The sequence below is a fragment of the Alexandromys fortis genome, unplaced genomic scaffold (genome assembly GCF_014885135.2).
Source record: "Alexandromys fortis isolate MF-2015 unplaced genomic scaffold, M_Fortis_MF-2015_v1.1 scaffold_25, whole genome shotgun sequence".
Classification (NCBI taxonomy): Eukaryota; Metazoa; Chordata; class Mammalia; order Rodentia; family Cricetidae; genus Alexandromys; species Alexandromys fortis.
In genome coordinates this window covers 4,462,000-4,478,945 of record NW_026067904.1, presented here as the reverse complement: position 1 = coordinate 4,478,945, position 16,946 = coordinate 4,462,000, and the positions used below count along the sequence as shown (strand labels likewise).

Here is a 16,946-nt window from a genome sequence, read left to right as displayed (position 1 = left end):
AGGGAAATGGGAGGCTGGGAGGAGGCAGAAACTTTTTTTTTTCCTTTTCTCAATAAAAAAAAGAAAAAATGTTTTAGAGTATGCTAGTAGATTGAATGGTAGGGTCTGAAGTATTTATTTTATTCTTATTCATAATACCTAGACTATATATTACCTAAGTCTATTTTTCATTAATGTGTGTGTTTGTGGATGATGTGTGTGAGGGCATGCCAGCCACAGTGTGTACATGGAGACCAGGGGACAATTTTGTATGCTGGTTCTGACCTTTCACCAATGCATGGGTTTCACGGATCAAACCCAGGCTTCAGATTTCCCAGCAAGTGCATTCTCTCATTAAAAAAAAAAAAAATAACAAAGTTTTTTTGGAAAATTAAATTCATATAAATTACTATAATTTTACAGTTAGAAAGTACTCAAATAGTGTCAATAGAAAAAGCTAGACATATTGACAATAGAGCTTGCTTAATGAAAGTTGGGAAATTTCATTCTTACTTCTTGAAGGAGAAGTAGGATCTAAGTACAGAGAGAATGTTCTAGAGGGCTACTGAAAGCAAGCATAGTGCTTTATGAGGCACGTAGATAAGAGTGCAGAAAGCTTGTTTGGGAGACAAGGAAATGACCCTACTGACTGAAGTAACCAATTTGCACAAGGACAATAGTTCCCACTGGGAAATGAAATTGGAAGTTGATGCTAGAGTGTGTCCAAGGAACTGCGAATCAAGTAAACAAAAAACAAGGCTTATGCAAACAGTAGGGAAGCTTTAAGGCCACGGAAATTATTTCAAGGCTCTTTATTTCAATGATCTGCAAGGGTAGAGTGTCAGCGAACTCACTACTCCATAAATCAAACTTGAAGTCCTGTCTCTTACAAGATCATTCATCACTTTCAGGATTAAGGCATTTATAATGCCAGCAAATGAAACGCAAATGGATATTAAAAACTCCACCAGATGATTAATCAGTAGAGGTGGAAGTAGAGGACCTTATTAGTTAGAGAGGGATTAGCTAGTGTGGTCACGTGGTAGCTATAAAGACCGAAAATTAAACACGACCGCACATGCCAGGGATGCTATTCAGCCTTCCAGAGACCTTTGCAATGTGTGACCTTCCATGAGGAGATCATTGAAATTGAACAAAAGAATGGAGCTATGCTGGCCTCCCTGATTCTCATTTGAATTCACGTGACTCTAAAATCCTGTCTTACAAGGAGATTCCCACAGAAGCAGGTGTTGCCTTAGGATGCATTAGAGACCTTTTTCTAGGGTGTAAACTAAATTCAGACAGTGACTCTCTACACTCAAACCATTTCCAAAAATTTCACAAATTTGTTTCTTCTTTTTGGGAAAGAAGTAGAAGTTAGCAGTCAGATATCGCATCCCCCACCCACATTCTCTGAAAGATCCTTACTAGCAGCAGGTTCTGTTCCCTTCTTTCTTGTCCCCTTCTTCAGGATGCTATTTTATCCTCCATACAAAGGTCACATAGATATGGAAGGAAGCAAAAAATAGCTTTCTGTAAATAAGCAGAAATAAAGCCACTTCAGCCTTGAACAAAATGGACAAAACACAATAAGCCACTTCAGCCTTGAACAAAATGGACAAAACACAATCTCGAGCTTGAGGAGAACTGAACAGTGCGTGACGTTTGTTGCTTTTGTTCTCTGTTTTGAAAGGTATAATAATAATAGTGGCGCACTCTTAGTTGAATTGAAGTGCCAGGTGCTGGTCCCATCCCTTCTTGCACTTTATTTGTGAGTAGCTCTGAAGGCCATTCTACTCTCATCAACATTTAACAGATCACAAGACTCACTGAACAAACCAGGATTAGAATGTGGGTCACAGATTTCTACAGCCCTGTTCTCAAGCCTCCATTCTGCAAACTAGACTTAACTTTGGAAGGGTGAACAGTTGCATGCATGCAGGACAATACGGAGAAGCAGAAAGTCCACATCTGGGCTGTGCTCATGAGTAAACCTTCCAAGTTACTGGTAGAGAATCATAACAGGGACACTCAGATGGTGGACAGATTCAGAGTCTGACTTTCTACGTTGTCTCTAAGTAAGTCATCTAAGGAAGACTTCCTTAGGAAGGATAACCAGGGACGTTAGCACCAAGATCAACAGGATAGCTTAGGTTATTCCTACCCCTTGATAAGGCCTTTCTTGGCCTTTGCCATAGGTTTTTAGTTTTGCTTTTGTTTTCGTTTGTTTTGGTTTGGGTTTGGGGGTGAATTGCAGTTCTAGAACAGGTTGGGCTGCTGCAGCTAAGATTTCTAAAATCACTTTGAATTGTATGTAAATGTGCCTTGGTCTCTTTTCATTTGTAATGCAAACCTGTAAATGTGGTTTGCTTGCGCATATTGATGAACATTAGCATTTTATTTTAATTTGAGGCTATTAGGAGTAATGCTGCTGTAAATACTGACCAGCCCTCATTATCCACACATATTTCTGTTGGGCAAACACAGGTAGGAGAGGGGTTGCTAGATCCTAGGCTCAACTCACACGCTCCTTCATCTTGTAACATAGTGGTCGATCATTTTTCAGCATGACAATATTAATTGATAAGCATCATATCCTAGACCACATAACAGTGCTAATATTTTAAATATTTGTCTATTTTAGTTATGTCTTATGGTTATAATAAAGATTTAAGCTTTGTTGAATATTAAGATGCACAGGGCTGAATAGAACAGTCCATGGAATGAAAGAGAGGAGATCAGAGGAGAGAGCTCTGGCTCATCCCTGAAGAAATCTGGAGGAAGAATTGCTGCCAAGTGCCTATTCGTGACAGAAGAACTGAATCCCAGCACACGTCTATCCATCTTCAGAGCCCAAGCTGTTTCAAACATGCTGGGCTGTCTCAAAATTACACTCAAGAAAATGCAAATCAGCCTAGTGAGGCAGACAACATGTGTGCTTGTCAATGAACAGGATTCCATGCAAGAAAAAAAAATGTTTTTAATTTGCTTTCTGTGATGAAGAAATGGAGACAGCTTTATTTTTTATCTTTTTAAATATATTTTTGTTAATAGTCTCATTGCATACATGTAATGAATATCAGTCTTCTCAGCCCCTATTACCTGTTACCTATTATGTCATTCCCACTACCTGTCCCGCTGAACCCTTCTTCCCAACAAGTCCCTCTTCTACTTTCAACCATGGACGTGTGTCTGTGGGTATCTATGTGCGTCTGTGTGTGTATGCATGTGTGTGTGTGTATGTATTTGTATATCTGTATGTCTGTGCATGTGTGTAAATTTCTGTGTGTGTATGTATGCGTCTGTGTATTTGTCTGTGTGTGCGTGCCTCATAGGATTTAATTGGGTTGCTTTCAAGAGTATGGATAGGAGATTATTTACTGGACATGGGCAACTTATCAGTGGCCGTGCCAATGAAGAAAGTAATACTCTTCCCCCAGTAATATTAACTATTAGCTGCCCTTGAGGAAAGGATGGGGCCCCATGAGCCATAGCTCTTTCATGATGAAATTTTAAGGAGCCCCAATCCTGCACAAGGCTTGTGTAGTATTTACAACAGCAACAAATTGATAAGTATAATGTCCGTGTCATATCCAAAAGAAGTCTTTTGCAACACACCTTTCCTGTCTTCCCTTTCCCACAAGTTTCCTGAGCCTTAGGGGTAGGACCGGATACTGATGACCGCATTAGAGATATGTACATATTAGCTATGAATTTTCAGGATAGGGTGTTGAACTTGGAGCACATGTAGTGTACAAAAAGATAGATGGGGCCAGGCGGTGGTGGCGCACACCTTTAATCCCAGCACTCGGGAGGCAGAGGCAGGCAGATCTCTGTGAGTTCGAGGCCAGCCTGGTCTACAAGAGCTAGTTCCAGGACAGGCTCCAAAGCCACAGAGAAACCCTGTCTCAAAAAACCAAAAAAAAAAAAAAAAAAAAAGATAGATAGATAGATAGATAGATAGATAGATAGATAGATAGATAGATAATATTTGAGGAGGTGGGTGTAAAATGAAGGCCTTAAGCAAGCACCGAGAGTGAAGCACAGGTGATATTAAAGATAGAAAAGAGAAAAGCGAAGGTAGAATATGCTGAGGGGCTGGGAGTAGGCTGGGAGTACATGGCATAGGAGGGGATGGGAAGGAAATGAACCATACTAAAGATTATGATAATTCATATGGAAACTGACTCTTCTTTAAACATGTTAAAACATATCATTGAAAAGTTTAAGCTACAGTACCCTGTATGGGGGGAAGGATAACGTACTTCCCAAAGCCACAGATTATTAAGCAACTCCGCCCCCTGCCCCCTCCATCAGATTATCAGGGAGGCCCTCTAATCTGCAGAGCAAGATTGTTGACACTGTTCTTCATCCATCCATCACCAGTAGCAGACGGTAAGACCCTATTGCGGAAAACACTTTGGTCACAGTGAGAAATAAGCAAGAACTGAGCTGGGGGACAGATTGTAAGGTCAGAGAAATAAAAGGGATTTTGTGGGGTATGGATGAGTAGGTGAAAAAGTTGACATTAGATCAGATAAGCTCTCATTAACATCAAACCAGAGGAAAAGGGGAAAGTAGCTGAACGAAGAGGCAGGGCCAAAGAAGACAAACTCCCCAATCCAGGGCGGAATGTTGATTGTGGTTTGGTTTTGTTTTGTTTTGTTTTACCATTTCTTAGTTTGTTTCTTGGAAGTTTTTAATAGCAGTAACTATTGTGCCTTCCAAATAAATCTTGCTCTCTTAATTTTAGAGTTTCTTCTGATCCGGGAAAAATGATGCCTTGCTGTAATCTCTGTCCGCTAGTCTCAGATCTCCCCCACTCCTGCTCTTGTCATAAAACTTACAAATAGTTCAGAGGTTCTGTTCTTCACAGGACTGGGGTCGCTTGTTTCGATTTTGTTTTTGTTTTTTGAGGCAAAGTTTCTTTGTGTAGCCCTGGATGTACTGGAATTCATTCTGTAGATCAGCCAGGACTCAAACTCACAGGGATCCACCTGCCTCTGCCTCCCAAGTGCTGGGATTAAAGGCGTGCGCCACCACCGCCTGGTCCTACCTCAGTTATATTCAGCGTGGAACAAAAAAATAATTTGCTAAAATATTAATGATACCCTTAAAATTAAAACAGTCAAAATTGACAGTATTCTACAGGCTTATTCCCCAAGGTTCACCAAAGACTTTCTGCCCCCACAGCACACCCCCAACCTGGGAACTAGTTTGGGAAATAAAATGAGTGGTTTTCAGTTTCATATGCATTTGTATGCAAGACATTCCACCCTCTGGTTTAAAAGAAATATGCACAATATGCCTCTACATTATCTGCTGACTTAGGATCATTTGTCATAGCAGAGCTCCTTCGCATTGCTAACAGATTTTGTCCACAAGCTTACCCTGGCCTCTATAAGCCACTAAGCATTCTGAACATAGGTGCCCTTTATACATCCAAACTGTCACCCAGAATCTTTCATGCTTGCTTGAGAGGGTTGTACACAACCAATGGCCTAAGCTATGTTTATACACCACTGTTGTTTTCTGATATCAGTTTTCTTCTCTATGACTCTTCGTATGCGAATTCTGAAGTATCATTTAGTTTTATTTTAATACTTACACCCGGTGTCTTAGGCCTTAAATTACTTCAAAGACAGAAGAAAGAAATTAAACTTATAAATATTTTTGAGGATTTATTGCCATAAATATCATAAAAGAAGGAAGATCCTATAAAATTTATTTCCTACACTCTAAGAATTTATACTCAAGATGGAAATATACAGTCTAAAGAAATAGCAAGTTAAATAAAAATTCAAAATTTAAATAACATTTTAAGACCATATATCAGATTCCAGAAGAACCTGTGCAACTATAAATACTGCTGAAAACAACAATAAATCATAAAGAACGTGTTTAAAAGAGAGAATATATTAAACCAGAAAAGAAAGAGAACCTGGGCAAATGGATGGGAGTGAACAGCTGGAAGGAAGGTGGAGGGAAGGTTCCCAAGGGCCACCTCAGGAAACACTGTCACGGGACAACGTTTGAGCCTCTGTTCTGAGGCTTCCCATCGCTGCCTTTTCAGTCTCCTTTTCAATTCCCTCCTGATGACTGCTGACTCCTGGCGGTGTCTCAGTCCAGCTCCCAACTGCCTGCTCTCTCCATCCTGCACAGCAATGCCATCTGACAGGGCAGATCTCCCCCATCTGACTGGCTCTCAGGGTGCCTGTTTTGACAACTGACAAGAAGCCACTTTTGACTCAGTTGCCAGAAGCCCTGCAGGCTTTGGGTATTGACTTATTGACAGTGTGGGTGTGGGCACAGTGTAGGGGTGGGCATGCTGAAATGCAGACAGAGAGAAGAAGCAAAGTAGTATGCGGGGTAAACAGGCTAGCCTTGTATGGGGAGCAGGGAGCAAGTAAAAGCTGGATGTAAGGGGAAGGGTTAAAATATGGTGGGTGGAGACAAATTTACTAAAGTCATAATTCCAAATGAAAATGTACACAGTGTTTCTAAATAATCTGATTTTCCTGCTAGGGGAAAACAAACAAAAAGAACTCCATGTGCCTGTAATTTACTAGTTTTCTTGCAAGAACAAGGGAACATTTTATTATTTAATATGTATGAAAATAGCAAAAAGACTGGAAAGAATAGTTTCGGTCCATGTTCACACACAGGTACACTCTACTAAAAATCAGGACGTCTCCAAGCCTTTTCTGCTGGTATAAATGGTTGTTGTTAAATCCTTCCTCTATAAGTAGTTTTGTGTGTGTGTGTGCATGCACATGTATGCATATGTGTATGTTCCAAGTAAATTGCTGTAAAGTAAGAGTTGCTTCCTAGAGTAACTAGCAAGCCACAAATATTGTCACTGAAATTACCACTCATAGAAGAAAGCTGAAGGATATCAATATAAGGTTATAGAGAGCAAGAGAATAGAGCAGCTCAAAACTCAATGGCAGATCCATAACATCCAATCCAAAATGTTTTCCTAAAACTCAAATGAAAGATATCATTACCTGCCCCATGCTACAGAGATAAACACATTTAAGGCGTGGAAGGGGAAAAAAGAGAAGGGGAGGAAAACACGAGGGAGGACTGGGAGGACAGAGAAAAGGGGATAAATAAGGAAGAAAACAAAAGAAATGGAGAAGGGAGGGAGGGAAGACTGGGAAGAAGGAAGGCAGAAGTTTTAATGAAGGTTTAGCATTCTGATAATAGCACACAGATTATAACTAATATTTTCCTGACAACTCTGAGATAATTTTAAATAAGCAATTTTGAAGAAAATGGAGACTTAAAGGGTTTAAATGGCCTATGTAAAACTAATTACTGTTGAGAGTAGATAATAAAAAGTGCATTTACCCATTTATGTTAAAATTGTAACATATCCAGGTGGTAGTGGCTCACACCTTTAACCCCAGCACTTTGGAGGTAGAGGCAGGGCAGATCTTTGAGTTTGAGGCTAGCCTGGTATACAGAACCAGTTCCAGGACAGCCAAGGCTACACAGAGAAATCCTGTCTTGAAAAAAATAATTACAACTCAACACTTAACTATGTCCCTAATTTTTCTCTTAATCATCTATGAGAGACAGTCACTGTAAGAGCCATTGTTGCTCCCATTACAGGTGAGAAAGCATAAATGTGAATTTCCTTGGATATCAAACCCCCAGTTCACATTGTTTTCATTTCTGTTTTGGGACCTTGTCCTGAACATTAAGGGGAGATGAGAACATGGATTGTCAAGGGATATGGACTGTGGTTGAGTCCTCAGCTCAGATGTCTTCATCTTTCTCATTTCATCTCATCATCAACCAAGACAAGTGCTATGTCTTCCATCTAAAGCCTTCCAACAGCCCATGAGGTCTTGTGTTTACTGCACATGAACAGAGATGTGTGCAGTTCCTAAAAAGGCTAGCTCTGTTGGTGCTATGCAGGAACAAAATTGAAAGAATACTAGTACAAAACGAAAGTTAGTCCTTTATGACTGTGCTGAGACACACACACACACGCATGCACACACACACACTTTTATTGCTTGGTTTAAAGTAGATTACACTGAACCACAGGCTGGAAAACTAAGAATCCTTGTCCATTTAATAGGTAACTCTCCAAATATAAACTTCCCTTTGCAGTGTGTTTTTTAACTAAAGAATTCTCTCCTTTGCTAATACCCCGACTTATATGGTGAGATCACTAATTTCCTATACCATCTAATTTCAGTTTAGTTAAAAACTTTTTAGTTGCAAAGCGGTGTTGATGCACACCTTTAATCCCAGCACTTGTGAGGCAGAGGCAAGCGGATCTCTGTGAGTTTGAAGCCAGTCTGGTCTACAAAGCTAGTTTCAGGACAGTGTAGCTAAACAGTGAAACCCTGTCTCGAAAAACAAAACAAAGCAAAAGCCTTTTTAGTATGGACTATAAACCTCACGTTGCTTCACTTCCTCTCAATACGGAAGTCATAGTGGTACCACCCTGCCTTCACCTTCCATCTCTCATATATTGCAGAGAGAATTAATATAGATTTCTATCCTCTAGGATACCTGGCAATGTGGGATGCTGATGTACTGGAGAGCTTGTGGAGATAAGACAAGTCAGTATGTGACATCATTGTCTAGGGTTCCAGTACGATGAAAGAGCATAGCTGGTGATGTGCTACAACAGGTAGCAAAATCATGTGACTGGGGCCTGCTGGAAGACCAGGAGAGCTGATAGCTCAGCTTGGCCATTCATCAGAGAATGTTTCTAAAACATCACCATTGATGAAGCTGAAGTTTTAACTGGCTTTGTAACAACAGACAGAATCAGTGATGAGCCTCTTCTGTGTGCATCCGCATTGCAGAAAACAACTGCAGTCAACATCAGGAACAACTACAAATATGGCAAACTACAGAGATACAGTCACCGCCCATCACTGGTGACACTCATCTACTGGGTAACAGAAAGCAGGGTGGCCTGTTGGAAAGATCTATCATCCAGGATTCCAGAAAACTATGCTGTGAAGGCTGCAGCTGAACGGTTGATTAACCTGACAAATGACTCTACCTCCTCTCAGTTCCATCACTTCTAGTGTGACACCTTGACCTTTCTCTCACTGTACATGTGACTTTGCAATTCTTCTTCTGCATCATTTTATTTATGTTCCTATGTGTAGGGCCAAGGTTGAATCTCATTCTTAGTAATACTTAAAGATTTTTACTTCTCTAGGAATATCTCCATACTCCCTGGATTCTTCTTAAATAATGAAACAAGAAAGTCTCCACATGTAACTTTCTCTCCATATATATTTTATAACTATTCATTAATATGTACATATATGTGTGTGTATATATGTACATATTATATATGTATGTATATATATATATGAGAGAGAGGAGGTCACAATGGATGGATGGATTGATTGATTAATGGAATACTATGAAAGAGATGTCAATACTTAATAGATTTAAATCTGCCTAATATATTTAACACACCGTTTTCTTCACTAATCCTGCTACTTTCAGTAAGTTCTCATTTTGTCAGCTACTTGGTTATCCAACCCTGTGATTGTCACCCTTTCTCTATGTATTCAGGCCCCCAGAATAGCCTCAACAAACCAGATGTTGCCTTTGCTATCTGCCTCTCACATTTCCCCATCCCATTTAAATGAGGGTATCATTACCTGCTGTTAGGATAGGATGTTGGATTTTTCAGCTTTGATGCACATGTTCTACTTGATGCCTAGAAGACATCTGTGAAGATACAGCTGTTTTTTGATAGCAGGTGCATAGTACCCTCGCCCCCCAAAATGGAACTAAACCCTTCAATACATGCACAGGCATTTGGGTTTTTCATTTAATCACTATGTATCTTTAGACACATTGTGAATTAATTTCAACATAAGCCTTGATCCTCTCATACATAAAATGGAGATTGCTACAGTTTCCTCTCAAGATCAAGGTAAGCCACATGTGAAGGCTGGTGGACGTGCTAGGCTATGGGTCATGCCAACAACACACTGTCGGGATGTTAGGGACCACCAACACATGAGAGGCTTAGGGACTGATACAGCCTCGTGTCAATCATCTAATAAAGGCATCAGCCAGCACTAACTCTCTTTCATAATTTCAAACTCTGCAGAGTACATGTTGTCTTGGAAATAGGATCAGTTAATACCTTTGACCTGAATTGTTTCCAAACATCATTTGAGAGAGATGATATCGGTTTTCTGTTTCCCCGTGAGCTTTCTTTGAACCTTCTGACTGATTCTTGGGACAGCACTGCAGTAACTAGTGGTCTGCGGTGCCATTAGGGTAGAACGACTGAGGGGCAAGGACAGAGGCTTAAAATCTTTTCATTTTCCCTACTTGTCCTAGAAGACACTAATTTATAAGACCTCTTGCTGAAACATTGTAATGTCTAAATTCCTTCTCGGCCTTGCTTGTGTTTTACTATCTGCTAAATTATGTTTCTCATCATTCTCCACACTGTTTCCTTTCAATGTCACAAGTGTCCTATTCATCTTGCAATGCACAAACGCTAGCTATTGTAACATGTGCTTAGCTATCGTATCCAGATATAGCCATCCTTGAACCTGAACTATCTGCATCAAAGATCTATTGCTAGTTTGTATATGCATCATTTTTCCTCCATAAAATGGGTGTACCCTAGATGTCCAGAACATTGTGAAAAATCCCAGCCATGAATAAATTACCTGCCTTCTCATGGCTTCTGTCATGTTTCATACAGACTTAACATTTGAAATGCACATTAAGACATAGTTTCAACAAGACAACTTCAAGACATGTGCTATCTGTTCTTCCCATTCAATTAGATGAAAACAATGTCACTAGCAAGCTTAAATTGACTTCCTTATTGCTATTTCTGTGCGTTCTTATACCAATCTCTGGATATATGTCTCAACTTCATCTAAAATCAGTAGGTAACATTCAGGACTGATTGAATCATTCTATTATCAAATAGTGTGAGAATGGTATTATATTTTTAGAAAACAAGATAGCAATGTTGTTGGTTAGCATCTGCTCGTGTCTGCAGTGGGTGAGCTACTTTCACACACAGTGGGAAATCAAACAGCAGTCCAGCACACCAAGACACAGGAGCAGAATCACTGATCAAATCACAAAAGATGAGAAAAATCAATGCTTAGTCATATGGAAGAAGAACAGAGATGAGAACAAGAAAAGAGATATATTAATTGAGGGAGCCGTTATAGGGTTAGCAGAAACCTGGCTCTAGAGAAATTCCCAGGAATCCACAAGGATGAACCCACCAAAGACCCTAAGCAACAGAGGAGATGGGGCCCAATCTTGACTTGCCCCGTAGTCAGACTGATGATTATCTTAAATATCACCATAGAACCTTTGTCCAACATCAGATGGAAACAGAGGCAGAGACCCACACCGGAGCACTGGACTGAGCTCCCAAGATCCAGTTGAAGAGTGGAAGGAATGAGAATATGAGCAAAGAGGTCAAGACCATGAAGAGTTCATGCACTGAAACTGCTTACTTGGGCTAACGGGAGCTCACCAACTCCAGCTGGACTAGGAAGGTACAATCATAGGACCAAACTAATCCCTCTGAATGTGGTTGACAGTTGGATGGCTGGGGCAGACTAAGGGACCACTGGCAGTGGCACTGGGATTTATCTCTACTGCATGTACTGGCTTTCTGGGATCCTGTTCTCTTTGGATGTATACCATGCTCAGCCTAGATATAGTAGGGAGGGCCTTGGACCTTCCACAAAGCTGTGCCTTACCCTCTCTTAGGATTAGATGGGGGTGGAGTGGGAGGGTGTGTGGAGGGAATGGGAGGAGGTGAGGGAATGGGAATTTGGATTAGTATTTATATTTTTATTAAAAAATCTAATAAATTGAAAGAACTACTTAGCAAAACTCTTCCACTACAGCTGTGATATTTTTCTTTTTCTAAATTAGAAGAGAGCATTAAGAGCCCTATGACAAAAAGAAGCCAAGAAAGTCCATAGCACACCTCGAGCCCATTGGCCTATCCAATTTTTCTCATTTCTTTACGTTCAATTATACTTACAATGCATGGCAGACATGGGCTTTTGTTCTACTCTCATTGCTGTGACATCATCAGTTCGAAACACGTCAGCATTTTATCAGCTCTTTTTAATAAATAATAGACTCATGAATATTCATTAATTATTCTTTTTTCTCATTTTATATTTTAATTATCTTCTCTTTTTTAGATTTTTCAGAATATAATTCCATAATTTCCCTCCTCCATTTTTCTCCCTCCAAACTTTCCTTGACCTACTTCAAATTCATGACCTCTCTTTTCATTAATTGTCACTGAATTCACATATGAATATGCATATACATATATATTCCCCAATACTTAGTACAACTGCCAAGTCTGTATAATGGTACTTGTCTATATATATTTTCAGGCCTGGCTATTTGTTACTGGATAAGCAATTTGTGTGCTCCTCCTAGGAGAAGACTACTTCTTCTGTTCTCAGCACTCCTTGGTTGCCTATAGTTCTTTGTGTAGCACTTGATAACTTTGTAATCAGTTCCCTTATCATGAATTTTATGTTTATTATTGTGAGAACAGTTACTAATGCATATGCAGGCACATGTTGGGTAACTACCAAGATACCTTCTGATAAATGAGTCATTTGCCATTCTACAAGCATCACAAAGAGTGTCAGCATGAACTTGCATATGTCTAATATACACCAAGAGTATATTATATATACATATGCATATATTAAATATACATTTTAAATAATCAGAAAAGTAAACTATAATAAAATATATAAACAAGGGCTGAGAAGACAGATCATCAGATAAGGGTACTAGCTGCCAACTCTGAGGACCTGAGTCAGATCCTCAGGATCCATGTAGTGAAAATGGAAATTAGACAACCACATGCTGTTCTCTGACCACCACACAAATGCTGTGGTGTCCCCCCACACACACACACACAATGGATGAATGTAAAAACTTAAAAATACCTGAACTATTAACATGTTTTATGCACTGTTAATAATTCCTATATGTATCATTAATATTTATTCTATATCCCAGCATCAGCATAAACACATGGGTGTGAACGGTGCTGTGATATTAGGATGACTACCTCACAAGGGCTATTTAGCTCCATGATAATCTCATGGTGCTATCACCACTGAGCAAGAGTGACAAGACCATGTTTGAGACACTCAGTGCGATGTATGTAAATAGCATGTTCGACCATGCCATACTGAACAAGCAGTGCCCTCATCATTTCATGCTTACCCTGATTACTTTTGCTTGACTGTTTTCCTGTGTGGCAAGAGCGTCTAAACTTACTGGCTTCACAAAACTTCAGGTGCAGTGTGATATCATTGCCTGCATTCTTCATAGCACGTTAGCTCTACAGACTGACTCCTACAAACCTTCTACTTTACATGAACATTGTGTGGTCCAGTTTTCTCTGTGTCATCCTCTGCAAAGCCAATGGTGAAAAAGTACATCAGTGTGTTGAGGAAGGTGTGTTCTAGATACGAATCATCTACCTCTTCAACTCCCAATTTCTCCATCGTTTCCACAGGATGAAGATGGTTTTTATTAACCCCTGTTTTCTCAGCAGTTGGAACATTAGTGAACAATATTATAATGTGACAATTAATTATATAAATATTCAAGTATTTTATACTATACAGATTAAATGTTGTGTACTATTAATTACATCAATTCAAAATCAGATTGGCATAGATTTAGAGTTCTGTTGTAGAAAATTAACAGTTACTTTTATCATTTTCATGGAAAATATTGCACTAATGACAGCCCTATTTTCTTTTTGATGGTGAGTGATAAAGGTCCTCACTTTCCTTCCTCGATGTATGAAAAATAATGCAGTAGTCGGGTGAAGTGACTTGGAACTCTGTGTTTTATTTTTCTTTAGATAAAGTTGTGGCATGATTTTTCAGTCTATTAATTGGACATGCAATCATGAGGAGAAAATGTGAGCATCTAATATATGTTGCCTACATCCCTACTGCTGGGTTCTTCCTAGATGTCTGCTTCCTTCATGTTTTCCCACTGGAGTAGCCACTGAAGGTCTGTGCATAACACATACTCAATAACCTTGATTGGTCACTTAAAGTTTGAAATTTTCCCACACAACACATTGGTTTGCCTACATATTTGTCTTATAAAAACTGTTATTTCAGCAAAGTAACTAGTGTTTTCAAATGTTTTGACTCACAGTGTATTTTAGTAAAACAGGGATTAAAAAACAATGTAATTTCTCAATAAACAGAAAATTCCCTACGATTTTGTTCATTTAATAATTTTTGTGACAGTGTATTGATTTCCTTGTCCTTGATCAGGTATGACTGTGACCTTATGCTCAGAAATGGAAACAGATAAGAATTTTATGTAGTTCCCTTAACTTTTGGAGAGGAGTTCCTCCTAAACATCCCTGCACAGGGCATAATGGTGCAGGCTAGACAGTCTCAAGAAATTCCTCTATTAATTTAAATCTTCAGTCACATGAAAATGGCTTTTAAAGACATTTTAGTTTATTTGAAGGCAAACATTTTGACATTTAAAAGATTAGTAATGAAATTGATGATGAATATTTACATACTGAAAGCCCCAAATAAACCCAAGAAGCTAGTTCAAGAGCAAGCTCTGATTCCATCATTGTGAAGGCCAAAGGAAATTCTGTGATGGAAATTTTAGTATGTACAGTATTTCCTGAAGTTTTATCCAAACATATCATTTCAGAGAAATCACAGGACTATCTTCCTTTATCCCTCACCTTCTCTAAAGGCCAGCTGCCTGATCTTGTCTGCATTACACCGGAAATGTTTTTGCTCCATCTTTGGTGAGAAATGTATTTCTTTTGTGTAAAGTGAAGATAAAAGCAATTCAGACTGTTGAAAATCTCCAGCTATTGGGACAGTGAGTAAAATCTAACAGGAAAAAAGGTCAGATAGACCACTATTACATACATATGGTTACATAGTAAATGGCCTCCTGGAAGCTGCTACTGACACTCTTTAGTTCCACGCTCCAGGTCTAAGACCAGGAAACAGACTGACAAGTTACTCTCTTTCCATGCCCCCAGGTCGTGTAGAAACAAAGTGACATCAGCTAGTACACAAATGACATGTGGATACCCAGACTCTCAGCATGTCTGTCTCCGTTCACATGCTACCAGGGAAAGACTCTCTGACACTGACAGTTTTCAACCTCTCCTCTAATATACTCTTCCATCTCTCCTCCTGCTCTGTCTCTTTCTGTCTCTATCTAGCTCAGTCTTTCTCAATCCTTGCAAAACATAGCCTGGTTTATGTACATTATAACCTTTACTAGCTTCTCACTAAATCTACACATTCATTTTCCCTCTTATGCCATTGCTTACTTCAACAAAAAATAAACAATTTTTAAACTCCTCATTCATAAGGTTATTAAGTTTACATACCATGCTTCTTTCCTAGATGGCATGACTCCCCTTTCTGTGACACAAGCTTGGTACCACTTCAAGACCTACCTTACCCCCTTCTCCCCTTCAGGCTATTTCATTTTTGGATAAAAAGGAGACTTCTGTATTTTAATATTGTTTATGACCTCTTTATATTTCCTGTACACTATAATTACTCTTTCTCCCTCCCTTGACTTCTCAGCTTTTTCAGTCTTGTTAGATGTACACCAAAGTTACTAGTTTGTTCCTTGGTCCTCAGCTTCGAATCTTATTTCCATGAACGAAAATACTGAATTTTTTGGTAATATTTGTACGGGCTCACTCTGCATAAATAGATGTCCTCAGTGGGGATCCTCTTATGTGTATATGAAGTACTGTATTATCAGCTCATACCTTAACCATGACCAAGCTGTGAGACTCAGCCTGAAGCATCGCTGGGTGAGTGCTCATTTAGTTTGTTATAGATGGTGTGTTAAGCTCCTGTAGAAACAAACCATTGCCTGCTATGCTATGCTGTGCTGTGCTGTGCTGTGCTATGCTATGCCAAGCCAGCCTGGATTTTCAACTCTTCCTCTCACTACCACCTCAAATGCCTTCTCACAGCTTTCCTTTAATTTGCTTAACCACAAAGCATGACTCGCTTACCCTGCTTGCCTCCCACAGCGAGAAACATTCTTTTTAAACCACTATTACTTTCCAAATCCAACTTTTTCTTTAAAAAAAAAAAAAAGTCTATGCATGCAATGGCAGACACAGAAAATCAGACTCCTGCTCAAAACACAAGCAAACAAAGCCCTTCCAACAACTAGCACCAAAACTACTGAGCATGTACCTGTGTTTGTAACTGCCTCTTTAACTAGAGAGGTAGAGAGATCCTCTTTTAATTTGTGTATTTATGAGAACAGTAGAAAATTTCTCCCGCATGAGTTTGTCTAATATATTTCACATCTAGTGTAAAGACCTAGAAACCCAGAACAAATATTACTCAGCATGAAATGAAAGAAACAAATTATCCTCTTAAAGTTCTACGCATTGTGACTGCTCTCTCCGAATTCTCCTGACTAGGGAGCTTCCCCTCAAGTCTTTACTTTTAATCGCCCTGCCAGATGCTCTTCTGCCATGCTCTATACAGCAGCCTCTATGCAGATTCCCTCCTTCCCCGGCGGCTTTTGAAAACTTACCGCTTTTACCAACGCCCCCTGCGCCCAGCATTACCACCTTGTATTCTCTGGACCCGCCTGGTGAGCTGCCAGGGCAAGAGTGGGCTTCATTTTCTACTTCCATCTTACCCAGGGGAACGCGAGGAGAAAAAAGGAAGAAAAAGTCACCCGTGTCAGGTGCTTGCTCAGATAGTAAACAACTCTAAAACTGTGTCAAAGGAAAGCTGTAGTGCATGACAAGAACCATCAGCTTCGGGCTGCCTGCTGGTCCTCTGCTGGAGCGGGTCTCATAGCAACCACTTCAATTGCTTCCAATAAAAATCTGGCTTTACTTCCCCCTCCCTCTGATCCTTCACCGTTTCACATCTCCACTGATC

The 16,946-nt window shown here is 39.6% G+C and overlaps 1 protein-coding gene across 1 annotated transcript in view; it reads right to left on the bottom strand.

The window, feature by feature from the left end:
• The window catches only part of Rit2 (Ras like without CAAX 2), a 286,249-nt gene extending 269,556 nt beyond the window's left edge, over nt 1–16,693 (bottom strand). The window contains exon 1 of the mRNA XM_050135106.1: nt 16,591–16,693. Coding sequence (XP_049991063.1) covers nt 16,591–16,693 — 103 coding nt within the window. The remainder of the gene's footprint in view (nt 1–16,590) is intronic.
• Between the last annotated feature and the right edge of the window lie 253 nt (nt 16,694–16,946).